Source organism: Fringilla coelebs, assembly GCF_963513975.1.
Source record: "Fringilla coelebs genome assembly, chromosome: Z".
Classification (NCBI taxonomy): domain Eukaryota; kingdom Metazoa; phylum Chordata; class Aves; order Passeriformes; family Fringillidae; genus Fringilla; species Fringilla coelebs.
The window spans coordinates 25,861,577-25,888,963 of NC_140031.1; the positions used below are offsets into that span (position 1 = coordinate 25,861,577).

Genomic DNA, 27,387 nt, shown 5'->3' on the forward strand with positions numbered 1-27,387 from the left:
TTTTTTAACTATTTCAAATTACTGTATTAAAATTGTCTATTCTATCAGAAAAAAGAAAGCAAACATTGGAAAATTCATAAAGGCTTGTATTATTACACAGTTGGGATGAGTACTCACTGACTGTTTCAGTTTATGGAAATTGGAGGCACATGATCTCTGTTTTAGACTACAAAATATCTAGACATCTGATACTTTTGCTCTCCCTGCGAAATTTTTCAGGCTATGACACTAAAGAATGCACTGAAATGTATCTGAAAAAATACTGAAAATAATTAATATTACCATTTTGCAGGTGGAAGTGACTGCATGTTTATTACTCCTCCATCTACTGGTACCACAACCTGGACATTAGACAGCATACTAGGCACATTCATAGACTCTGGATTGTATTTATAATCCACTCTCACATCAGTAGTGCTAGCGTCACATTTCCAGTAAGTTGCAAGATTCAAGGGAGTGGACTGTATGCCATTTGAAGATACCTGTAAAAGAATAAACCATTGAAAACAATTAAGATATCCACCTTTTGGGCAGAAGTAGGGGATGATGGTAATTAAGATAAGTCTCAGTGCTGACAAAATGTCAAGAGAACAATTGACCTCTTAATCACAGAATTTGGAAGACTGTTGCCTAAAGGAATTCCTGTTATTTTAATTTTAAATTAAAATACTTGAAGAAAAGGTTTGAACTCCCTCTGGCCTGTGAGGCTCCTTCCTGCTCTTTTATAACTTTTTGTAAGGTTTGTTTTTGTTGTGTTCTGCCTTATACAAGATGCATGCTTGCAGCAAAATGACTTCATCCTTAGCAGTTGTGTGCTATGCCAATTCCGCTGCCCAACAAGCCAGTACCAGAGAACAATACCTGTCATTGTGAGGCAGGCAGCCAGCAGAACAGTTCTTACCTCTTCAAAGCATTATTTTCCTGCTGCAGGACATCTGAATGCTGCTTCTGTAGCTGAGCTTATTCTACTGTGCTGTTGCATCTCAACCACCTCAATCTATTTGAGGAACCTCCTGTGTCCTAGTGCACACTCTTGCCTTTTTTTGTCAGCCCAAAAACTTTTTTATCTGTCTGGGCTTCCATTGACTCATTTTTACAAGAATACACAGTATTCATTTCAGCAAATCAAATGTTTTTTGCCTCCCACCTTTCTCAAGAAATTTGTGTGCCATGCTTTTTGCAGGTTCAGTATGCCAGGATTTTAAACCACACTAGGCAGATCTGGAAACTATAGGTGTGAACAGCAGACTGACAGGTAATTTTCAGGGTAATTTTTCTGTTGTGCAGACAGTTGTCTCAGATATTCAGACATTTCAAGACAGGCCTAGAAAAATCTCTGCTCTCCCTTTGAGGTGAGTATATCTTGAATATTCATGAAGACTTTTTATTAACAGACCGAACATCATCTCACTGATGCACCAAATGGCTGAAATTGACACAGACCTCCTGGAGGCTGTCTGGTTCAGCCCTCCAGCTCACGCAGGGCCACCTCTAGCAGGCTACCTAAGCTCCAGACAACTTCTGAACATTTCCAAGAATGGAGACTCCACTACCCCTCTAGGCAACCTGTGCCCAGTGCTCAGCCACTGCCACAAGAAAAATAGCAATTCTGGCTGTTCAGAGGGAATTTCCTGTGATCCAGCAAGTGTCCATTGCCTCTGATTCTGACACTGGGCACCAGTGAAAACAGCTTGACTCTGTCCTCTCTGTGCCCTCTCCCAGGTATTTATACATATTGATGAGATTTCCCTGATTTTCCCTTTCCCAGGCTCAAGAGTCCCAACACTCTAAGGTTTTCTTCATGGGACAGACACTCCAGTCCCACCATCATCTTTGTGGCCCTTTGCTGAACTCTATCCAGTCTCATTAGCAATGAACCCAGAATTGAACACAGCACCCTAGGTGTGGTGTTACCAGTGTTGAGGGGAAGGATCCCCTCCCTTCACCTGCTAGCAATACCTTGCCTAATGCACTTCAGGAGACCATCCAGGAGACCATCTGCTGCCTTTGCAGCATGAGCAGTGAATTGTTTGGCTCATGTTCAACATGGTAACCCACAGGACCCTTGGGTCCTTTTCTGCCAAGATAATGTCCACTTGCTTTCCCCAAGTGTGCTTCTTGTTGAACTTCATGAGGTTCCTCTCAGCCCATTTCTGCAGCCTATTGAACCCCCTTAGGAGGGCAAAATAATCCTCTGGTTTATCCTGAGGGCCATCCCATTTGGTATCATCAGCAAACTTGCCAAGGATTCATACACTCTGTCCCATCATTCAGATCATTAATGAAGCTATTAAACTGTAAAATCAATACGTCCCCTGGGGGTCAGTTCACCTCAGTGTCTGCTCATCCAGCGTGTTCTTCACCAGCTTCTCTATACGGATTCTGTGGTAGATGGTGTGGAAAGGCACCCTGAAGTCTGAGCAGACAATATCTACTTCTCTGTCCTCCACAGGGGCAGTTTGTCAGCTTGGTCAAGCCTGACTTACACTCAGTAAATCCACTCTGACTACTATTCTGTTTCTCATTGTGAGAACTCAGAATGTCATACATGCCCAGATAGAATCAAATAATGGTTTGGGTTGGGAGGGACCTCAAAGATCATATAGTTCCAACCCACCCTCCTCATGGGAACAGACAACTTTCACTAGACAAGACTGCTCACAGCCCTACCCAGTCTGGCCTTGAACACTGTCAGGGATAGATGGGGAATACAGAACTTCTCTGGGCAACTTGTGACTCACCACCCTCTGAGTAAACAATTTTTTCTTAATATCTAATCTAAACCTAGTCTCTTTCAACTGCAAACCAGAACCATGCATTAAAATTCATCAGCGACAGCATCCAAAACTTAGGCAATTGAAAAATCAAAGACAGTACGAGTACAAATGACAAGAAGTTCCCATCAAATCTCTTAAAGGAGAATTTGATTTGCTGACAAATATCAAAAAAAGCAATGTTTGAAGCTTGCTTGTAGGATTGACCTGAAGAATTAGCAAGCTGAAACAAGCCCTGTATCTTAGGGAATGACATGAAGCATAGCAGGAATGTGCTAAGCCTGGGCAAAGTCTATGCATTGTAAGTAGAGATGAGGGATGACAGCTCACCTCCATGCTGGCAGACAAAGAATAATTCTTTTAATTTCTGAGTATATAGATATTTTTTATCTATGAGTATATATGTACTATATATTATATATATACACACTATATAGACATACACTATATTATTTATAAACATATACATACATACATACATACACACACACACAAAAAATATATATTCTGAGTAATATCTGCTGGAATTCCTTAAAAATTTTCAAAAGGATAAAAGTGTTCACCTGATACTTTAAAACATCCACGTTGTAATAGGATGCTGATGGATTCTGCTCTGATAATTTCTTGAGGTAGACAGTTATAGCTTGCATGTTCATCCAAAAGTCTTTAGTACTGGAGTCACTTTGTGACTGATCGCTACAAAGCAAGATCACTAATTAGGGGTGAAATATTACGCCAGTCATTCAAGAGTGCCAGACATTTTAACCTTTTTTTGCAAAATATGCTTTTTCAGTATAGTTCACTGTCAGTTACATCTCTGCTAACACTTCAGTTACAAACTGTCATGTCAAACAGTGACTAAACTTAATTTTGTATTAATTATTCATTACATTAAGTATGAACTAACAAAATAAAATTAAATGCAAAAGAACACATGCATATTATTTCAGCAATTTAAAAAATTACAGCGTTAAAAACAATTTAGCTTAGTGTTCAAATAATTTCAGCAATAAATGAAATAAAAACTGCTCAACTTTAATGGATTTCTGCTAAAAAATTTCCAGCTTTTCTATTTTTTAAGCTAAGTGCTATTTTGACAAGTATCCTACTCAATCAGCAACCTTTTTTTCCTACAAATCCTTCCAAGCATGCTGCTACACATCTGAGAGATAGTTATGTAAAGAATCTGGTTAATGTAATGATTCGGCTTTAAAATACACTAGTAGATGGCAAATGAGATTACATGAATCTCCTACTACTTGTTTTCCATTTAAGCGTACTATTTTATCATTTAGTTTTATCATTATTACTACTGTGTAAAGAAATTAATTATAAAATGCATATGAAAACAGACACATTTACAAATTATTTTTTATGGCTCCTATTATACTCAGCACGAATTTTAAGTCCAGTAATCATTGAGATTTTTAACAGTGGCAGTGGAGAGAACTAAGCTGAATAAGATTAATTCAGAAAATTAAATTATATGTAATTCAATCAACCAGACTGCAAAGAATTTTGATTTACATACACAACAATTCTACAAATTATGTAGCTTAAAATTGTGTTAAAAAAATACAAAACCTGTATACAAGTTGTGCGTTTGGAAGAATCTGCTCTAGTTTGCTTGTGTTTTTCACCCTGAAGCAGAGCACAGCAGGAGATGGGTTGCTGGTGAATACTTTAATAATCCCACTTGGGAATGATATTGTCATATCACCAGTAATCTTCACAATACATCTAGAAGAGAATAAAAAATCAGCTTCATTGCAACTCATTAACTGACTAATTTTAAAGCAACCACTTTAATTTCGTGACCTTATGAACTGAATTTAAAACAGAAAATCAATCTTAAATGAGGGCAATGTGACTATGTATGGCCACTTTCACCTTGGAAGAAAGATGAGACAAGAAATAAAAAATTTTAACTGCTTAAGCATACAGTAGTCTTGGATATTTTTCAAGCTTTGAAAACATGGCAATGGCTTTGCCTAGGCAAGGCCTAAGTAACATAGCAATGGATGTCACACGGAACAAAGTGCTTTCTGCTGCACAAAATTACATGTAATACCTACCCGACAATGACAAAAATACTTGTCATTCTCAGTGCTGTCACTGAACACATTTGTGTAAAGCAGGTATACACCAACTCCTGGCACGATGCAGGCCATTACAGAGCAATAAGCCCCATTCATACCCAGGGAAAAAACCCCTTTGAATTCCCCTTCTAATGCATATTCATTCCCCTCCCCCAGCATGAAAAGTAGACCCATTGTCTTTTCTCATTGTAACTCAATACATTCAACACAATTCACTATTTAACTAACTTTGTGGGATCTGCTCCTTTAAAGTAGGCGTTAACAGATTCAGTAAGGGCTACTGCAACAGGCAAGGTGTCCTGGTTTCCAAGGCTGACGGGGCTGGGACCACGTGAAACACCTAGAATACATACAGTGTATAAATTTAATTTTCAAAAAACTTAGTAGATTTCAGAATGGTTGATTTTATCTGTAATTTTCACAAGAGTTTACACCAACAGCACAGTCTCAACTGAGGTATTGCTTGTAAAGTGTGTAGAAATAGATAAACACAGTACAGTACAATACTACCACTAAAATGCTGCTCAGCGGCATAAGAACATAGGTATGACTCTTGGTATGACATTATGTAAACATACAGAAGGGAATACATGAGACATGGGAACACATGGGTCTGTTGCCTTCACTGGGGGGGGTGAAGGAAACAGACCCAAAGCAAATCGACTAAAATGCTTTAAAAAAAAATCCCTACTGTATGCTTCTTTGTATGGAAAAATGCATGATAAAATGGTCACAGAAATACAAAGAATTCTCTTACAGTAAAAATAAACTGAAATTCATCAATATTACCCCACATAAGTGAACTGTTTAACATTCTTTTAACATTTTCAGCCAACAAACACTGCAATTCCCAAGCAGAAACTGTTGGTGAAGTCTTCACTTGTTGCTCGTGCCAACACAACACAATTCCAATATAGAGCTATATCAACCAAGGCCTCATGTGAAGGCTTTTTGAAATGTGCATATACAGTTGATCAAACAGGTTGTTATGGGATTTCATTTTTCACAAATGTTCTACATGTGTATAGAATACGAAAAACAAGTGCAGCAGTGTAGTAGATAGCAGCAGTGCAGCAGTGTAGTAGATAGCATCTTATGTTTTTTGTACCATGAAGAAATGGTCTATATCACATAGTATTACCTATCACAAAGGAGGTACAGTCTTTATCTTTTCATAAACAAATTGAAAAAATTCTCTTTCATACCACAAAGCAGAGACAAAATGCTTCTGCATAATATTGCCCATGGCAAATTAAACCTATTTACTCTGCGTGGCTGTCCTTTCTGAGCTCTTCCAGAAGTAAAAAGAAAGTTGGGACCTTACTCTTCACAGAGCACCTAATATCTCATATTAGACCTTAAATTAAGAGATAAATGAATGAAGTAGTGAAAGAAAGACAGCCAAAGACAGAAGCTGGTCTAATTCTACCTCATACTAAGCTCTCCATTACAATTTTTCACATAAGGTAATAAAATATTCAGAATGCTTCTCAGTGCCATAAAAACATTTGTGCAACACTTAGGCCTCCTTAGATCCAAAAGATCTAGTCAAAAGTGTTGAAAATCAAAAATTCTTAAATGAGTTAATTATTATGATTCTGACTAAAACCCACAGATTTTTTTTTTCAGTAGGTTGTTTTTCTTTTTTCTTTCAGACAATACATGGATCAAGATTCCAAAGTTTTTTCTGTCCCTGAAAACTACCAATAAAAAGCCGTAATTCTCAACAGTCCCAGGAATCCAGAAACCATTATTTCAAGAGGCAAATGTATAATAAAATAATGAGTTGTCAATTACTTGGAATTCCATTTGGTGAAATACTGAACTCCAGAATTATTCTTCACTAAAACCAAAGTGTACCTTCAATGAATGTGTCACTACAGTTGCTGAGCTGTTTTAATGTCTTTTTCTGTCAATTTACTAAGGAACAACAAACAATTTTAGAGCAAAACGATTACCTTGTATACAGGTATATCAATTATTTTAAAAGATTTTATTTAATGGCCTTATGTACATTTTTATAGCAATATTTCAAAAATTAGGCAGAGTAATGCAAACATATTCTTAATATTCCTATTGGTAAAAGATAAATACTGTTTGCCTGACTGGAAAGTGGAACTTATTAGAAAAAATAACATGCTTTTAACTTTTTTTCAGGGAACACCAAAGCAAATACGTATGTATATATATTTCTCTGAGACCTGTTTGGGGAACCACAAATGAGATCACTTCTCTCTTTTTTGCTCTGCTCCCACTGTTATCACCCTTTGACACAAAAATCTATGCATTCTCCTAGAAACCAATAAACTGAAAAATAAATAAATTACTATACCTTCAACAAGACCCACTGCTGGGTCCTGCCCTTGGGTCACAGCAACCCCAGGCAGTGCCACAGGCTGGGGCAGAGTGGCTGCAAAGCTGCCCACAGGAAAAGGAGCTGGGGGTGCTGGTGACAGCAGCTGAACATGAGCCAGCAGTGCCCAGGTGGGCAAGAAGGGCAATGGCATCCTGGCCTGTACCAGCAACAGTGTGGCCAGCAGGAGCAGGGCAGGGACTGTCCCCTGTACTCAGAGCTGGTAAGGCCACACCTTGAGTGCTGTGTCCAGTTTTGGGCCCCTCAGTTCAAGGAAGACATTTTGATACTGGAGCACATCCAGAGAAGGGGAATGGAGCAAGGCAAGTGTCTGGAGAGTAAGTCATATGAGAAACAGTTGAAGGAGCTCAGGACATTTTGCCTGGACAAAAGAAGTGATAAGGGGGGCCTTATCACTCTCTACAACTGCCTGAAAGAGGGTGTAGCAAGGTAGGGGACAGTCTCTCCTCCCAGGCAATCAGCAACAGGAAAAGTGGAAAAGGCCTCAAGCTGTGCCAGGGGAAATCCTGGCTGGACAACAGCAAGAATTTATTCACTTAGCATATTCACTGAGCATATGCTCAGGGAAGTGGTGGAGTCATGATCCCTGGAAGTGTTCAAGAAATGACTGGAGTGCTTAGTGCTTTTGCTTAGTTAACAAAGTGGAGATTGTTCAATGACTGGGCTTGATGATCTTGGCAGTCTTTTCCCATCCTTCATGATTCTGTCATTTTATCATATGAAACATAACTGCTTGTCCTGATGCTGAAAGTCACAGTTTTGTTGCTTTGCTGCTGAGAGTACAATTCAATGCAGCAACATTCAGCTTCAGGGTTTTCTACACCTACTGTGAGGTCTCAGACAGAAGAGACAGAGATGCATAAAGGTATCCTAACTTCATCTCAGGCTGCAGTCCGGATCAAGGCTCCAGGTCTATCACATTTGGTAGTGATAGCAAACCTGGCTTAAATGCCCTGCTACCTGTCTCAGCCTGATTACCACTACTAGCTCCTGAGCTGTGCTGACACAAGAACTGGTAACATAACCATGCAAACAGTTGCATTGACACCTTCAAAGTGCAGAGCAAAACTTCAGAACAAAAGACTCCATCATTGGTCATACAAAGGTCAGCTGAATAAAGCTGATCAAATGGCTTTAGTTCAGTTTAGGAACAAAGATCCAGACAGTTTTAATACTGGCAAAACAGCTGTCATGAAAATAAAATTTATTTTAAAAAGTACTGTCTTTATTATGTCTGTCTTCTAAGATTCTTATTTTATGGAAGTATAGAAACATTCTCCTTACATGTGTTAGGAGAATTAGGTCAAGGTAAAAACACATTCACTTTACTTGAAAGAAAGTAGTAATGACAAACTGAAGAACCAAGGCCAAGTTTCAGCTTGTTTATGGAGCAGAGAAGTGGATAGACAGAAGATAACATTATATAAAAGTGGTTATGTCAAGTTTTGGTCATTTCAGCAACATACAACTTGTTATGTACTTGAGATGTCAACCAACGTGTATGTGCTAGATACCAGAAATACCTGGAGAAACCTGTTTCAAAAGAAATACAATTTTATTAGATGTAGTATATTAGGATGATTAGTTAAGAGATAAATGCTTTGAGTACAATACCTGGCAGTGTCTCACAAAGCTTTTCAATTGTAGGAACATTTCAAATCAAAAGATCATCGTCTATTACATTTAAATGAAGCAAAACATTGCAAGAAAACAAAATGTTTCAAGCAAAAATAGATGTTGAAAATTAATATTAAAATAATATTTTGCAAATTAAATTTAGGCAAAAGCATAAAAGCAGCAGTCATTTACGCATGCCTTAAAGTTCACTTGGAAAAAGATAATCAGAGTCAAATCTCCATTATACAGAACAAATGGAGTAAGGGGAACACTGGATTGTGCAAAAGTCAAAAGAATACAGATGTATTGCAAACTATGTCCTTATGCCCCAAAGTATTTCAGATTTCTGTACTGCCCTTCCCATTTTCCCAGGAGTATTTAATTCATACAGTCAGTGCAGATGGAACTGGCCTCATTTATTTTTCCTAGGCCAGAATAACAACCACATCAAGCTTCCATTGTCAGCACACACCTCCTTACCTCCTGCCTCACCTCATGATTTCACTCTGCCACTGTTTCCAACAACACACATACATACCTCCCCCGAGCTGGGGGACACTGATGCTCTTGCCACCAATTTTTGGTTCCTTGACAGCAAAGCTGAGACCTGAGGACGTGAGCCTGGATAGACTCTGGCAACCAATATATTAGTTGTGTTTCTGTGATGCTTCTCACATTTGTGAAATTGGTGGACACTGAACTGTAAGAGCTAAGGTTGGGCAGAACTTAGATGCTTTGCTTCTGCACAGGGTGGAAACGACTCCACTGCAGAACTCCCACTAGGTGCTGCACAGATGCTCTTCAGAGCTGCTGAGCCTGAGTGAGGAATCCTTAGCATCAATTACATTTGCATATAACTGAATGATAACATGACAATGTGATTTAACTTGTGACTAAAGGTGTAACTGTGTTCAGAAACTAAATAGTTCAATACTGCTAAATAAACAAGTTAAAATGTCTTAGGCCCTGCCCTTCCCAAAACAAATCCCCAACTAACTAAAAAACCCCAATGCCTTCTTTTGATTTATTATAATCAAATATCAAACTGAAATACCTTCCTTTAAAAACAAGAGAAAACCTTCTCTTGTTTTTAGAGAGAAGTGGCAACAGATGAAGACAAATTTCCTTTCCATCCTAACCTTTCTTGTTTAATTGTTTGTTTTGCTTTTACTGCTTAGCTTATATTAACTAACTTGCAGAAAAATAAGCATTAGAACATAAAAGAACTCAGTTCTGTGAACATTTGTATTCATTCAAATTTTTCAGTATCCTTAAGTATTTCTGCACCTATACAATAACATCTTCTGAACAAATATATGATAATGTGTTGTACTTGATGGAAATACAAGCATACCAAATAAGAATTCATGGAATGTTAATTGTGAATAAAGAACATGCCATAACTGGATCTATGGTCTAATCCAATTTAATCTATTTTCCAGTGTCTCAGTGTCATATAGAAGCAGACATTGCAAAGAATGCTTGAATGCTGGACTTGCATCTGAAACAACTAACTCCAACAAATGTTTCTTGCAGCAGGTGCAGCCTACTGGCTGAGTTGTCCTATTTCTCCAGTATGATAAAATGGTTAATTAAACTTACCAACTGTAGGTGTGTTTGCTGCACTGAGGGAAGCAGAAGAAGATATAGAAGAAATGCTCTCTGCACGTGCCAAAGGAGCTGCTGGAGGTGGACTTGAGTTAGAGGTCAATGGAGGGCTGAATGGCCTAGGCTGAACAAAAGAGATCATAAGAATATAACACAAAGTGGTTTAAGGAGATTAAAAAAATATTGTAAATAGAAAAGTTCTTATTTCATGCCCCAATCAATTTTGTAATGTTTCTCAACATAGTTTCTTTAATGTTTTATCTACCCTTGTTTTTCATGTAAAACAGAGAACCTGCATTTTCCATTGGAGTAAATTCCATTATTTAATAGATTATATGTTTTTTTTTGACAGAGTAGTCAGATCTAATATATTGGGTTATGCAACAGCCTGTCAATAATAATAACAGAACACCATATCAGAAACTAAAACTACAGAGCTGCATGTGTGGCAAACATAAATTTAGAGAGCCAAAGCAGAGTTACGAATGAATTGGAAGTGAGAGCAGCAGAGGGCAACTAAAATAGTTGTGATTGAAATACAGGAGTAAGAGAGGAACAGGCTGTAGGATCAGGGTTGTTTCAGCCCAGAGAACAGAAGCCTAAGAAGAGATTTATTAGCAGGCTCCTACTAGGTAAAAAGGGGCACACAAAGAAGTCAGAGTCAGGCTCCTTTACGAGATGCAAGAGCTACAGTGAAGAAATGCCAGCCAGACTTTCAGAAAGAGTCCTTGCAACCTTTTGGTAAAATCCTGAGACAGGCTTCCAGATTGGCAGATTGTAAAATCTTCTACTCTGCAATTTTTCAAAACTCAGCATGGTCCTGAGCAATCTGATACAATTTTGAAGTCAGCCCTTTTTTGAGTAGGTTGGCCTAGAGAACTTAAAAGTCTCTTCCACTCTAAATCTCTAGACGGTTTTAGGATCCACTTAACTGTTAAGGTATTTGACCAGTGATCATGCTGGGGTTAACCTATCGGAAAGGTACCGAAACGCCTGAAGCATCATTTCACAGGATAACTGTAGAATCCCAGAAGACAAGGGGCTAATGTGTATGTCTGAAACACTGATAGCTGCATGACTGTGGAACCAACCAAGGATTGTTGGTAATAACAGACAAACTGTTGATAATGACCAACGGCTGTTGATACTGTTCAAGGACTGTTGGTAATAACCAAGGATTGCTGGTACTAATAGACAAGGCCTGCTGGTAATGACCACAGATCATTGTTAAGAACCAAGGACTGTTGGTACTAAAGGATGATGCCTGCTAATAATAACCAAGGATTGTTTGTAAAAACAAAGTGAAAAATAACAAAATCTGAATGGAGAAGGCACTATGCAGTGGTAGGCAGCACTTTTCTGTGACATCTTGCTCTAGCTCCTGCAAATAAGCAGGAACAAGTACAGCTCAATTGTAGGAATGAGGCAGAGAAGTGCATATGGACTGGGATGGGGGGGGGGGGGGTAACAAGACCACCCAAGACCCCCAAAGTCTGAATTCCAGAAAGGTCTGAAAGAATGAACTGAATTCCAGAAAGGTCTGAAAGAATAAACTGTGCATGATGACTAATTTGCATAGAAAACAAGAAACTTAGCTCCAGGGTGGGAAAACCAGTACTCCCAACAAGCCTAGGTGATTCCTCCAGGATACTCCATCAGCTTAACTGACACTGGAACCAGGATTGGTGATCTCTCTTTCTCCCTTTCTCTTCCTGTTAATTTCATATGTTCCTTTGTTCCTTTCTTTTTACCTCTTTATCCAGAATGCACTGTCATGTGCATATATAGTAGGTCAGGGACTAACATAACAATTTCCATGTCAAGTGAATAATTTAATAATAAAGCTTTGTGAGTTTTGTGGACCCTCTGAGACTTCAGTCATTCCTTTTGATGACTAGCATTTGTGAATCTTGGGTATTTCCTTTCCCCTAAGGGCAGGATGTCACAGTAACATTTTTTCCCCCATTTTATTTCACTTCTTGGCTTTGATAGAGACTATGAGAATTGTAAAAGGAGTTAACATACAATGAAGACAACTGACAACCTTCTACTTGTATCCAGATAACAGTAAATTTCAAAAGCAATAGCATAAAATAAATGTAGCTTTGTTCAGGATCATACTTTATAGTAGAACAGATAAATGACATGAAGAATAGATTCCTTGGGGTAAGATCAATTACTACAATTCTATATTGGAAAGAGAAGAGAATTTCAAAATGAACTCTGTTCTGATCCTACAGAAAAGCAAAACAGTTTGAAAATAGCCCATCAGTTTTGTCAAAACATAAGATGAGTATTTTGTTTGTACCAAGAATATGGTGAAAATATCTTGCTACTTTGAAAAACAATACGAGGATTTTACCACAGGAACATTTTTCCAAGTCAGGAAGTCAAGTGAAACCTGCAGAATACTAATATTTACAAAGGAAATTAGGCATGGCCTAGTCTGATAGGTTGTTTGGTTATTTGCATTCTTTAGCACATTCCTTATCGGCAGGTGAACCCGCATTGCAGGTCCATGTAAGACAGAGTGCAACCTGTCACTATCCCCACGGGCAACTGCTGTGATCTACCACCTCCCTTCTCCACAAACCAGCACCAAGTGCAGGGAGAAGTCACAGAAGGGCTGCTTCTGTCAACGTACAATTGAAAAAAACTCCACTCATTTCCTAGAGCTTTGGTGATATCCCTAAATCAAGGGAGGTTTGTTAATAACTTCGGTAGTATCTTGTTTTTCATTATCAAATTACTGATTTGCTCAATTAAAAACAATCAGCTGATGCAAAAATTATGGTTTGGACCTTAGTACTTGTGTTAATAATTATTTGTTATAATGAGATAGTTACCATAAACTATTACCACGCCTATTTGGCAATGCTGAAAAATCTGCTTATATGATTCCTTGAACATTGGCTAGAAAGTAACTCTACTGTAACAGAGTAAATGAATGGCGTATCTGAAATCAAGTCAAAATGGCAAATAAAAAATAATAATCAATACATACTATTTCATTAATCCCACTAAGTTTCCCGGTAGACAGCTTTGGTCTTGAAGCAGGCCTTGGAGGGGGTACAATGGTGCCCACAGAAAGAGGAGTGGTGGGCCTTGCTGAAAGAAAACAAAGTTAAGAAAATATTAGAAGATCACACTGAACATAAATAGTTATTTACATAAGCAAAATATCTAGAAGTGACCTTTCTACTAGAGGTTCCTATTGTACAAGTGCCGTGTTTAAAGAGTTAAAATAGCGCCACGTGATATCCTGAAAAGTGCATCTAAAAACAGCATCATGGGCTTTCTCATTTTTCTCAAGTGATTTTATACCAACCACTCTTGGAAGCTTGTACATAAAAAGAATTGTTTTTGAAAATGCAATTACTTAATCTTTGAGATCTCATTGCTATCTGACATCTCACGAAAATACATTCCCATTTCTAGAAAAACAACACTGCATAGTTAAGAAAAAGCAATGCCTTTAAATGAATAATTTGAATTTTCTTCTTATTTCAAGCTGAGTATTTACTTCACTGTCCCAACTGGTATTAACAAGCAGTTTAGTGCATTCTAAGTAAGAAGATGAGTTAATTTTAACATCAGTTGAGCAATAATAGCAAAAAGAAAAAATGAATCCAAAGCTTGCTTTTTGGAGTCAGTTATTAGAAAAGAGCAGTACAGAATGCATGCTTGGCATACCCTTATTTGTATGAGCACAAGAAGACACTAAACTATAGTCCAGTAGTGCTGAAGATGATGCAGAAGATATTTCAGTAGCAGTGCCAGTTTCTTCAATGAATAATTGTTCATGGCATATAGAGTTATTGAAAAGGTCACTTTGATCCTCAGAAGCACAGCTGCTGGAAGAATTCCCAAGCAAAGCAGAAGAGGCAAGGCAGGCATTTTCAGTTTTAAAATGCAATCTTTGGGGCTCCTTCTTGTCTGTGCTTGTGTGTCTAATTGTAAGAAGTTCATCAGCAAAGGAAATCCACTGACTCTGAGACCGTGAAAAACAGGATAAAGTACTGGTACTCCCTGATGGCGCTGCTGTAACACCAGATTTGCACAAAGTGCTAATGGTAAAGCCTGGCGAGGATGGGCTTGTAGACCCAGAATCTGTCTGGTGTCCAAGCAAAGACTGAGATATTCTACACCCAGGCAAATCTGTGGTAGATGATGAGGAGCTCCTATTGTGCTCTGTTAGGGTAGCTGAAGGAAAAGGGAAGAATTGAAACTAGGACCAACAATGAAAAGATAAAATTTTAAATATTCAAAAAAGTATTCAATATCCACTGCACGAGGACTACTAGCCAGCATGAAAAATAACTGCACTTAAGTAACAACTCACAAATAGAAGAAAGAAAAAAGCCAGTCACATATCATATGTACTTCATTCATACTGCCAAACATGTCCCTTTTCATTTTTAGTATATTAAAAAAATTATGGTGTATGTCTCCACTTAAGGCTCTATTTCTCACAACTTTCCTTATTCCTTTGACTTCCTACTTGTTGTGATTTAATTTTTTCTCATCTTTGTCTTTTCTTTCTTGCCTCCTACTCCATTTTTGGTTCCTTTCCACAGCTTTCTGCTTTTAATTGCCTTCCTTATTTAATCAAACCTATCCTGTTCCTTCCAAAGACTTTGATCCTCTTAGTCCTAATATTTGTAACAGGAAGGTCCAACGGATTTGGCTTCCAGGTGAATGAATGAAGACAATGGAGCCACAAGATTCAGTCTGATAGTTTTTCTGTCTGTATCAATCTGTATCTAGTGAGTAACAATATGGATGAGGCATCACGCACTTCAGTTTTTTTCCCTTCTCTCATCCTATTATCTTCTGACTGTTAAAAAAAGGAGTTTTCCACAAGTATTCCCTGCACTTGCTGTTGCCTGTTGCTCTAGATGACAATAGAGGCAGAAAATGCAAGGTTAGTCAATTCTCAACATCTTGCAGATTGACAGAGCTAGGAGCAACAGAAGTGACAACCAAAAATCAAAAAAAAGAAACACATTTAAAAGTTCAGATCAAAAGTACAGTTGCCCTCTCTACAGTGGTTCTTTTGCCGTAAACAAATACATTCTCTAAGTCCACCTAGACATCAAGAATTTTAACACACCTTTCCCTTTCAAGCAGATATTTTACTATCATTCAAAAGCTTTAAAATCCTATACAAATCCTATTTAAAAACAATGTGGACATGTTAAGAACTATTTAAAAATACATATGGATGAAAATAAGGAAGATAACTAATAGAAGCATTTTTTAAATATCAAGAACTAGGTAAAAAATGTCTGTTGTGTTTGTTCAAGATAACAAAGTTAGCTCAAACTTATAATAAAGTGGGATTATTCATGGATGACCAAAGATTACTTCTGTGCTGCATAAACCACTGTCTGCTCAAATACCAAGGTAATTTAAGTGTTCAATGATTAACATGGTTATAAAACAATAGTTAAACAAATGTTTAAACCATAAGGGACATATACTGTATTCCACACAAATAATGTATGTATTTTAAGTTTGAGATTGAGATTTTCAAAAACTTTAATCACCAGTTTACTACTAACCTCCAAGTTGAAGATAAAACATTGATTTTGAGGGAAAAAAACACTTAAAAAACTTACTTGCAAGTTAGGAAGCATTAGAACTCAATTTAAACAACATGACTTACACAGATCCAGGGGTTTTTTTTACCCCAAACGTATTAGAAATTTGTTAAACTTTGGAACACTTACTTTATATTTAATTCTACAGATTATTTCACAAATGTAAATATTTTAGTGAACTTCTAGAACAACAGTTCTTGAAAGAATTATTTATCAGATAAAGTTTGCCAAGGCATAGATGTATCTAAACTTGATTTATGCCCACAAGACCCCCTATTGCACAAATTTCAATGAACTGCAGGGCTCTGTGTATAAGCCTAATGGCTATGACTAGGGTAGATGACTCTCTGCCAGATACAGCTACAGAGGACATTATGGATCTCTGTCATCACTCATCAGCCAGAGATTACTTTCTCCACAGTTCTGCTGTCACGAGGAACTGTATGACGACTTCCTAACCTGTTTTCATTTCCCATCCAGGCACAGCAATAAACAACTGAATACAGCTACAACCACCAGCACAAGTTCAGTATCCTCTGCCTTTCTCTGCAGACTCCAACACAAGACCAAAGTTATCAAAACAGAGTATTTTAAGAAAGCACCATTTCTTTTCAGAGTATTCCAGTAATATATCTCTCTCTAGAATTCATTCTTAAATGTATTACCACATATATGGTGGATTCACTTGCCAATACTACTGACTGATTATGCAAGTTAGGATGAGAGAGTTATAATGAATTCTCTAAGTCAGATTTATTAAAACTGTCACCTTTAAGGAACATCAATTTGTTGTGAAACACTAAGTTCTTAAAATCAGAAGTGTTACAAAGCAATGTTGATTGTTGCTAAAAGAACATTATTTAAGCCAAGAAATAACACCAGTTTTTCAGAATTCTCCTACCGATACATGTAATCTTCCTTATTGTTCTTCGATCTGCATGATTATGCACAGAAAAAAAACACTAGAAAGCCATAATGAACAAAGAAGTGAGGACTACTTTTGGAATACAAGTACTTAGTTAAAAAAAATCAGTGAACACACTTCCTTTCCTCAGGTGTGTGAGAGAAGGAAAGTATCTACATTAAGAAAAAATTAAGATGTTGGAGTAAAGATACACAGTAGGTAGACTGAATAGAAGTACAGAATTATTTTTTGCAAAGACCAGGTTTCAGGAAAGCTTGCCAGTGTCCTACCAACACTAATATCCTGCAACCCAAAATTCCCAAAGAACATGTGCTCTCTCCCTCCACCTCCCATATGCCACACACCATCATTTTCCTTGCAATATCCCTGTTTTCAGGATCTCAGCTTAATTCGTGTCTCAGTCCTATAATTTTTATCCATCTCTCCTTGGATTATGTCTTCACAACTCCTAACAGAATCATGCCTTCCTCCAGGAAACAAGTTCCTCACAGCAAAGCTCTGTGATGCCTTTGTACTACATAGCCCAGCCAACTTTCCTGGAAAGAAGAAATCCATCCCTATTCATTGTGCAAGCTCAGCTTGTCTCATAGCTGCTGCAACAACCTCCATTTAATTTCCAGCCTAAACCAGCTGAAAAAAAATGGATTACATTCTAGATGGTGAGAATTATTCAGTAAGTATGAAAAGGCAATTAAAAAAGGCAGGAGCAAAACAGAATTTTCCTAAAGTGTCTAGCAGTCCCTCTTCCTTCTTGCTCTCTAGCTTGAAAGTCTTATATGCTGCCTTCTCAGTTGTATACTTGTAAAACAGTATACTGCTTTATAAAATTCTACAATTTATGCATCAAAGCACGTCCCCTTGCAATAACTGAAAAAACAACACCAAAACATCCAGAAATATGGCAAACACCATATCTACCATGAAATATTTTACCTGAGGAAGATGAGGATGCCAAAGAAGCTGAAGAGGAAGATTCAAGAGAAGTGCTGAAGAGTGGATCCCATGCCAGGAAGTCACTGTTCCCCTTTCTATATTAAGAGTTAAAATTTGAATAGAAATGAAAGATTTGTGCATTCATAAAAATCACACACTTCAGTAGTAGTTTGATAATATAATAATTATAATAATCACAGAACAGTTTGGTTTCAAAGGGATCTTTGAAAATTCTGTTCCAACTATGCTGACATCCACTACTCCAGGTTGCTTAAAGCCCCTTCCATAGCCTTGAATATTTCCAGAGACAGGGCATCCAGAACTTCTTTGGGAGACTGTTTCCACATCTCACCAGACCTCACAGTAAAGAATTTCCTCCATATATTTAATCTAAAACAACTCTCAGTTTAAAGCCATTCCTCCTAGTCCTATCACTACATAACTCTTGTAAAAAGTCCCTCAATAAGATGATAAAAACTTTTTACAAATTAGTCTGTCTTAGTCTTTGCATCTAAAAAGAAAAGAATTGGTCAAAATTTGCAGGTTAAAGAACTGACTTATACATCAGGAAGCTGTCTTAGTGAAAACTTTGGTGAAAATTTGTGTATGGACATACTCCATAATGTCAGTCAAATAACTGTAATTTTTGAGACCTACATCTACAAATTCATTCATTTCAGCATATATCACATAAGCAATGTATGCAGATCAGTGTAAATTTGGGTTTTGCAATCTTAAACACTGTACCATGGAACACTCTTGGATAGAAACTAAGTCTGTCTTATTTAAAACCATTGTGTAGCTATGTAATTATTAACACCAACTGAGACTGATGACAACAAATCAAATGTATTAGAAGGCATAAACAAATGAATGGAAATATTCAATGATACTCTTAGGCTTATAATGCAATAGATGTACAACTTAAGATAGGACTAAGCTGTCATTTCCAATGAGTTTCCATATTTAAAAAATAAGAACAAATTCCTGCAAAACAGCATTTCATAGAATTTTAAATTCGAACTTACTCAGTAGTTGGAGCAGGAAGTTTTGATTTTGTTAACTCTTCACCTAAGAAAAAGATACCATATTATCACTAAAAGTGTGAAATATAAAGTAAAAATTTCATTTTCATTATAAAAAGATAGTTAATATTCATGTTGGCAGTTCAAACAAATTACTATTAAAATGGAAAAAAGAAAATGTATCATTTCTGACAACTTAAGTTTAGATATTCCTGAACTATGAGAAGACTGCATAGACCAATGCACTTCATAAGGAAGTGTTGTTTCCTTAAAAGTTTCTCCTAAAATTATAGTTTACATCAACACTGTTCTTCCGCAAATCCAGACTGCTTTCCCATTGGCCAAAAAAAAAAAAATAGCCACAACCCTGAATAATAGAAGCTAATGCTCTCTCCTCTATGTCAGTATTTTACATCATAAACATGGTGTATTTTGCTGGTTTTGCATACTAAACTTGAACAGGTGGAAGGGTTTCAGGAAATTGCACAGGAGTTTTTCCTATGGGGCAACCTCTTTGGCATCTGGACATGTTTCTCATTACTGTCAGATAGGTCCCCACAATAGGGAACAGCCAAGTAATAGGATAAGGAATAGTTACATAAAACTAACAAGAGAAACATTTTGTTCAATTTAAAATACAGATATTTAAGAAGTTTATGTCCTTAACAATTAAAAAAAATATTTGTTTTCATTCTATGCTAAAAAACTAACAGACTAAAAGATTCACACTTACTGGATGAATTTTGATTCATTTGTGCCTGAAACAGGAAAAAAAAATAGGATTAAGTTCTTCTACTGTGAAATAAACCACTTAACAGTCCCAGAGTTCTTATTTCCACTCAACTTCCTATGATATATTTTGTTTTCAGTACCAGGCGAAAACATCATGAGCTCGTGGAAGACCACGGAACATGAGCCTGGACAGTGCAACCAGTGCACATCTGCCATACCAGTTTGAAAATGCAGGAATAAATACTGTAGAGCTGACAAGGGAGCAGCATTTTTAAATCTCTTTACTGTCTGGGACAGAAAATTAAATAGCCTACATATCTATTAAATGAAACATTCCTCATGTTTTCCCAACAAGCCCCCTCACAAACTACACTTACTTAGTTTTAACTACAAATGCAAATAAAAACCATTCTCTACTTACAGGACTGTGTCTCTGCTTTCAAAATGTGGTGAAGAAAAAAAGAGAAAAATTATTATTTTAATATGTCATGTGCACTATTTTCCTTAAAATCAGAACCAGTCTCACTCTGATCTGAATACTGTACTAGCATATCCTAATATTATTTATCATTTGGTGGTATAAAGGATTATTCCATGAACTGGCAGGACAAATCAATAAAGCTGCACTGCAAATGTTACATGTATCCTCATTACATGATCTGTTTTAAAAGACTTGTATGTTATTGAAAACTAATTTTCAAATTGTGTTAAAAGCCATGTTCAGCTAACTCTAAGAAGTAATTGAATGTCTTATGGTGGCATGAGCACAAACACAGGAACTGAGTACTCAAAAGTCTCAAAGGAGAGTTTAAATATGATAAAAGTTCTTAATGTTATATTGCAATATAAAAGCACAATCTATATATATTGGAATATGAAATGTACCAAAAATGACCTAGCGCACGAGAAAAAAGAATTACTGAACCTAGCATAAATTCTGAACATTATAATATATGTTTACACTACAGTTTCTTTACCACTTTTCTACACATCAAAAATACAAGGAACAAAAGACTTACAGATATCGCTGGAGAAAGAGTGATGTTCCCTATGGAGACTTTTAATTCATCCAAAGAAGGCATAGTGTATTGAGAGCTGTTATTTGGCTGGACAGGTTTTATTTCCACATGGAACCTCCTGGGTTCATCATCTTCAGAGTCAGACTCACTGGATGAATAGAAATGGTTCTCTTTGGTATGTTTGTCTCAGTTAAGGTTGAAATACCTCGAAGTCATCTGCTTAATCTACTTTATAATTTTGATCCACAAAATGCTCATATTATTAAGTGACCTCTTTGTGCACTTACATACATCCACAGTCCACAATTCAGAGTTAAAATTTAGGGGTTTATTCCATTTATCTTCAGAATGAGGATTCTGTTCAGAAAAACATGATGTCATATACCTGAAGAATGGCAGTATCTGTCATATAAATGAGTAACTACATATTTGAAGGCATGAGGTTAAATTTATGATTCTAAAGCAGCAACACTTCTGCATGTAAAATTCTAATTTGCAAGACTTCAACAGGGATTCTAAGAGATGTATGAAAAATGTAGAAGTCTTTTAAATCAAATGAAGAAAAGCCTGGGTTTTATGATGCGCAGTGAAATGCCCATGGTACCTGTACCTAACATAAACAGTGAAGGAAAGAGCAGGAGCCACCATTACTTGCTCCTTTTACAGCGTGGCACTGAAAATTTTTTTAGAAAGGATGCCAGTTAAACAGAAGGCTGCACAGTAAACTGAACTATGTCAGCTGCTTAAAGTACTGTCATCTTTGGATAGAAAGAAATCACAATGACATCTCAGACCTCAAAATAAGGAAAATAAACAGCACTTTATATGCACAGGAGCTGCACTGAAGAAAAGCTCTGAAAGGCCAAGCTAAGTCTTAAAACCTGCATTTGTTTGACAAGAAAAATTTGAAAATTTCCCTCTACTGAAACACAAAAGTTTTGTACCACTTGGAAGACACGTACATCTTCTCTAAGTCACTTCTATTATTTTCACCTGAAAATATGACAAACATTTGCATTAAATTCCTTCAAACTATTCCCTAACAAAGTTTTAAACCTGACATTCCAAGTCCCTTTCAGCTGAAAAGATCTGAAAGTTATGGTGAAAAGCCAAGTAGCTTCATCTTACACCTCTCTTCCTTCAAAATAAAGCATTTATAGAAAAGGTTTCAAAGAAAAGTAATTCTAATTTCATCAAAAGATTTCTGGTCTTGAACATTATCACTGACCTTCAAGATTCATTTCCTACAAATAAGACAGTTCTTGTAAAGTGTTTGGCCAATACAGATTTAAGTCAAACTTATTACGATTGACTGTCATTATAATAAAACAAGGTACTCTAACAAATTATTTCATGAGTTCCCATCAACAAAATAAATTTCTAGAGCCTAAGGGAGGAAAAGAGAAAGGGAGATAAGTTCCTGAACTGGTCAAGATTTTCAGCAGCTGAAGTACTATCTCATACTATCTCATGACAGATTGCAAATCATGGATATTTTTCACAGAATGTATGCCTTTTCTTTTGTTTCACAACAAAAAAGAGATAACAAAAATAGGATGAAATGAATCATTCATCATAAGCATGAATGTTGTTCACTTCTCTCTCTTACTTTCAGAAATACATGCAAAACATGAAGCAATGCTCCTCTTAGAACTGGATAAAAGTCTGTCACTTTTATATAAATTTTTTAAATAGAAGATTACACCAGCTGCTTTTATTGTTACAGGACTCTTCCATGTGGGCATTAGAGGAATATTCTGCAAAGCTGATGAAAACAAAGAAGATATGATGATGACCTGGCCAATGTAATAGGCTGTTAAGTGCTTAAAAGTTATTGCAATTTAAGGTAATGGTACAGCCTAAATTCACCTTTTATCTGAAGTACCCAGAAAATTCAGTGAATACTGAATTTCACTGAATTCAGTGAAAATTCAGTGAATACTGAATGCAATTTTCAAAAATTAGCTATCCTGCTAACACACTAGGCTTGCTTAGATCTATGGTAACTATTCCCAGCTCTTAAATAGAACTTTCCTCTGTTACAGTAGTAAAAAAAACGGACAATAATTTTCCTCCAAAGCAATAGGGGAATGGCGGAGAAAAATCTTCAGCCTCAATAAAGGTGACTCAGAACAAAATCTGCTCTGTATATGAAAGCTACTAAAGCTTTCAATATGAAGCTATTAAAAAGACAGTAAAAGCTAAAAGCACCAATTGGAAACAGCATGTAGTGTAATGACTTCATTAAGTAACAGAAATTCTATTTCTACACTGTTCTAGTACTACAAAAAAAAAAGTGAAGGCAGAGGTATAGAACAGATAACCATTCAGCATGCTTTAAAAAGTCTGCAAACTTTATAGACTCTCTGGGAACTTTTCATGGAGAGAGATCTGCATGGAATTTTGGATCCGCAATGGATCTGGATATTTCTTTGCTTTTCATTTTTACTGTCCTTTTAAAGTTTCCAAGAGATTTGATCTGATCTAATCTGATCTAATCTAATCATTTGCACACACACATCCAAGAAAAAAATTGTTTCATTTTACAAAAACTATGAATGTAAGAATACAAGGTTGCAACATAGGCCGCAAGATCATTCATTTTCCTTAACTCTTTAGTCAGTACTTCCTCTTTCCAAAGAACTGTAGTAGCAATAAATAACTTGGCGCAATAATAGTAAAAAGGATATCCTGCGTTGCTTCTGGTTTAATGCTGTATCCTTCATCATCTACATCAGGAAAGTTCTAAAAACAACAACAAAAATTATGCTCTTAATAAATAACTAAAAAACCAAGTAATTCTTACATCAGACTGAATTTTACTTCACTGACAAATTAAAAGTGCAACAACTCATGAAAGTGATTTTTATTCAACATTATTACAACTTATCTGAAGTTATGATCTGTCATTCAGAAGTTGTGTGACAAGGTATCTCACCACAAAATGTAACAAAACAAGCTCTAAATTTCCTGTGAAAACTGGCAAGTTTGAAATGCATCTGCTTTTACTAATCAATCACTACTTAATTACTAAATGTAATTACTAATTACTGATAAGTTATTAATCAATTACTCTCTCAAAAATGACAGAAATCAACATTATTTTAGCTTTAATATTGAGTTAAATTAGGCTATAATTCTCTTGGCCCCAGAAAAATATGCCAATTTTTACTGCTTTCAGCTAAGACACAAGATGTTCTGATGGTGCAGAGGCAAAACCTTTCCTAAGTACTAGTCAATATTTAAGTATGCTAGCCAAAGCATGGCTTGCAAATTCCACTTCCCCTAGCAAGGGCACCATGCCTGCACTGTTACTTCATTATAGAATATCCACATCACAAGTGCTCAAAATTTTATTCCCAAGTTTTCCTTTACATATCTCCAACACTATACTGAATCTTCAAAGCCAATAAGCATCTGGGAACTTAAGACAAGTTCTGTTTTTCTGTTCTTGCAGGCAATTAAACAGAAATTGAAAAGAATGATGTTAAAATAACTTAGAATGCTCAGCTAAGCATATAGTTTCAGTAAAATAACTTTGGGGCAGAGAGAAACAAGTCTCCAAGATAATCTAAATTTTAAAAATGCACAAAACCCCAGCATCATGTGTTACATATACAGAATAAATATGGATACGTAGATACTTTCCCCACTCAGAACCAAAAAATTCCACTCACAACTTTGTATGCTTAGGCAGTGTATGTGAACTGTTTAACATCTCAGTAAATTTATCACAAAAAACCACAATCAGGTGTCTTCAAAATGCAGTGATTTCAGTAGTTACTAATATGCTATAAAAATTAGAGTATGTATACATATAAAAGTAATTTATTCTAGCATACCATCAGTATATTCTATCAGAAAACAGGTACTGGGAAGCAATTTGACCAACAGATATGTATACACAGCATGGCCAAAACAATTTGTTAGAAGTCAAGAGAGATAAAATGACTTATGCTGGCTATTTCAAGTGGACAAGAAAGGAACCTCATGACTTCAGATAAAATTTGAAGCAAAGTTTAAAGAGAATATCTCTTAATAGCTTTGGAAGTACAGAACATAAACATTAAAATTATTCAAATTGAGTTTCCTTTTGTATCTTTTACAGATATCACAAATGGGATGTCTAATAATTCACTAAGAAAGAGTCTCCTCTGTACAGCTCCCTAAATTTCGCACTTCTGAAATAAATGGAATTTACACATAGCTCAAACTTTCTGCTAAGAAAAGTATAAGAAATACAATCCTGTACAGATGTAAGACATACCAAATAAAATACCGCATCAAACTAAGGCCAAAAATCAACAATTGAAGCTTTCTAACTTTAAAATATAGACCATATAGATGCAATTTCTTGAAATATTTTCAAGATTTAGCCTTCACTGCTCTTTGATTAAAAAATAAATAAATAAATAATTACAACAACAAAAAACTAATAACAGTACAATCACACGGTCCAATACTTTAGCTCTACTTGCTCAAATCAAGGTTCTTAGCTACGCTTGACCTCAAGCTGACCTTGTTTATATACCAAAAACCACTAATGAAGCTTGACATCAAAGTAAACAGAACAAAAACATACAGCTACAGGGTAAGTTTATTTTCTTGTAATACTACCATTCTGAATTCTGAAATTAATTTAGTTGTCACACCAGGTGATTTTCCATAGATCAGGGACATTCATGATTAAGATGAATTGAAAATTAATAAAAATCTTTAAATATACATTTAATTTTTCTTACAACTGGGCCATATATGTACAGGATACTACTACTGGGCTGACACAGCACGCAAAATGTAGCTGTCAAAACTCACTATTTTGATATAAAATTATGAGAGAACTTAAGTTCGTAGAAGTTATTTTCATTGTATTATTTTTGATTTATTGAATAATCTCTAGGATGCAGAAAGCACCAAAATCTTAAAATATTTAACCTTCTTTCTTAATACTTTCATGACAATTATTTTTGATCTTGATTATATACTTGAATCATCTGTTCCTCTGAAATAGCCCTTCAGCATGCAGTCTGTTTTCACAACTTCATGTGTTGTATTACATTCATGTACATAACAGAGATGAATACTGTACAGCTTAAGTTCCGAACACAGGAGAAGAAGATTCCTTCCTTCTCTTTCAGCTAGTCTATGTTACCACTTCTTTTCAAACCCTGTGTAGAAAATATAATTTGTAGTTTTTTCCTATATCTGAAATTTAAATACATGGATGTTTGAAATTTAAATAATTTCAAACATCTGACATGAAACAGCATATATACACATAAATAATTTGCTTTGTGTTTCCAGCCTTATCAGCAATCCAGATTGATCTTGTGCCAATTTTTGACCACTAACTGCTTTAATTAACTAGATACTGAATTTATATTTTCGTGTAAACCAACATAAAAAATAGGTGGAATAGCTACTTGATATACCTTTGTATAGACATAGGCAGATTGTGTCTGATTAGAGATTACAAAAGTAAAATGATACTTCACAATCTTACAAGTTGAATAGTAATTTCAAAATACTGTTCTCAATATTTCGAATGGTTGAACTGATGAATGTGCTTTCTGAAATACCAACAATTCATTTGCAAATCTACATTTAGTAACAGTAGTAGATTAACTGAGCAACCTGAGAGAGACACATACTCATGAATCTGATGTTAATTAAGGCATTTACATTTATTTGACTAATTTTTACTCCCTTTTCCACACTCCTACAATTACAGAACTACATATTATGTCATGAATAACAGCGTATCTTAAATATCAAGCACACAACACAGGTAAAACCTGATTTGCCAACCAGGCTGATCAGAGGTTAAGTTCACAACCTACCTGTATAATTTTTGAACTTCAACACACAAGATGATTATCTTTGCAAACTTCAGCCTTTGGAAAAAGTTATTAATACAATGGGGACGTGTAGTGTTCTTTGCAGTTAAAAAACTCCCAACAACCTCATTATGCGTGTGAACTGAACTCTGCAAAGCAACTAGAAAGAAAGCAACTGCAAAAGCAACTGGAACTGGTGGACTTCCAGGAAACCTTTCTGAGGTTCTGTTAAGCAACTAAACATGTAGCTATAAAAGCCAGTTTTCCCTGTGTTTGCAGATGCAATGCATTAATTGAGATGTTATATAGCTGTAAACATACTCCAGAGACTTAGGTCGTATACCTTTGTCTTTGCCATGGCATATTCTACAAGCTTTCTGGGTTAATAAATTTTCAAAGAAATAAAACATCAGGCCTTGATAAATAAAATAATATTTCCTGCATAAGAAGCTTGAGGACCAACCATAACAAAACACATTTTTTAGCTTCAGTGAATAATTTATTTGTTTCCTTGCTCTGTCCCATCTGTCATCTAAAAGTGATCGAAGAAGCCACACCATTACGATGGTCACTAGTGTCTCTGGGCTACATAAAAAGGACAAGGGAGGACCATATGGAGCACTGCAGTCTAGCTACTTCATTTGGCCCTTCCTCTGCAACACTAGTGCTGCTGACAGGCTGGTCACCAGTCAAGAAGCAAAGAATCTTCACCATGCACCAGTCTGATTTCTTTATATTTTCTCCTGGGATAACTACAGTGGTTATGACAGCTCTTTATCAAGTTTTCCTGAGGGTATGCTTCAATATGAAGTGCAGTTGAACAGCTCACTCTATTTTTTTC

At 36.2% G+C, this 27,387-nt stretch overlaps 1 protein-coding gene across 2 annotated transcripts in view; it reads right to left on the reverse strand.

The window, feature by feature from the left end:
* The window catches only part of FCHO2 (FCH and mu domain containing endocytic adaptor 2), an 83,471-nt gene that overhangs the window by 7,031 nt on the left and 49,053 nt on the right, over nucleotides 1-27,387 (reverse strand). Inside the window, exons 12-23 of one of the 2 annotated variants that reach the window (XM_084225725.1) lie at nucleotides 23,397-23,454; nucleotides 20,710-20,885; nucleotides 19,692-19,716; nucleotides 18,962-19,004; nucleotides 17,934-18,028; nucleotides 14,166-14,675; nucleotides 13,477-13,580; nucleotides 10,467-10,596; nucleotides 5,102-5,213; nucleotides 4,359-4,514; nucleotides 3,338-3,470; nucleotides 283-482 (exon numbers count right to left, since the gene is read on the reverse strand). In XM_084225725.1, coding sequence (XP_084081851.1) covers nucleotides 283-482; nucleotides 3,338-3,470; nucleotides 4,359-4,514; nucleotides 5,102-5,213; nucleotides 10,467-10,596; nucleotides 13,477-13,580; nucleotides 14,166-14,675; nucleotides 17,934-18,028; nucleotides 18,962-19,004; nucleotides 19,692-19,716; nucleotides 20,710-20,885; nucleotides 23,397-23,454 — 1,742 coding nt within the window. The remainder of the gene's footprint in view (nucleotides 1-282; nucleotides 483-3,337; nucleotides 3,471-4,358; nucleotides 4,515-5,101; nucleotides 5,214-10,466; nucleotides 10,597-13,476; nucleotides 13,581-14,165; nucleotides 14,676-17,933; nucleotides 18,029-18,961; nucleotides 19,005-19,691; nucleotides 19,717-20,709; nucleotides 20,886-23,396; nucleotides 23,455-27,387) is intronic. The other variant, XM_084225726.1, reaches the window with a different exon arrangement.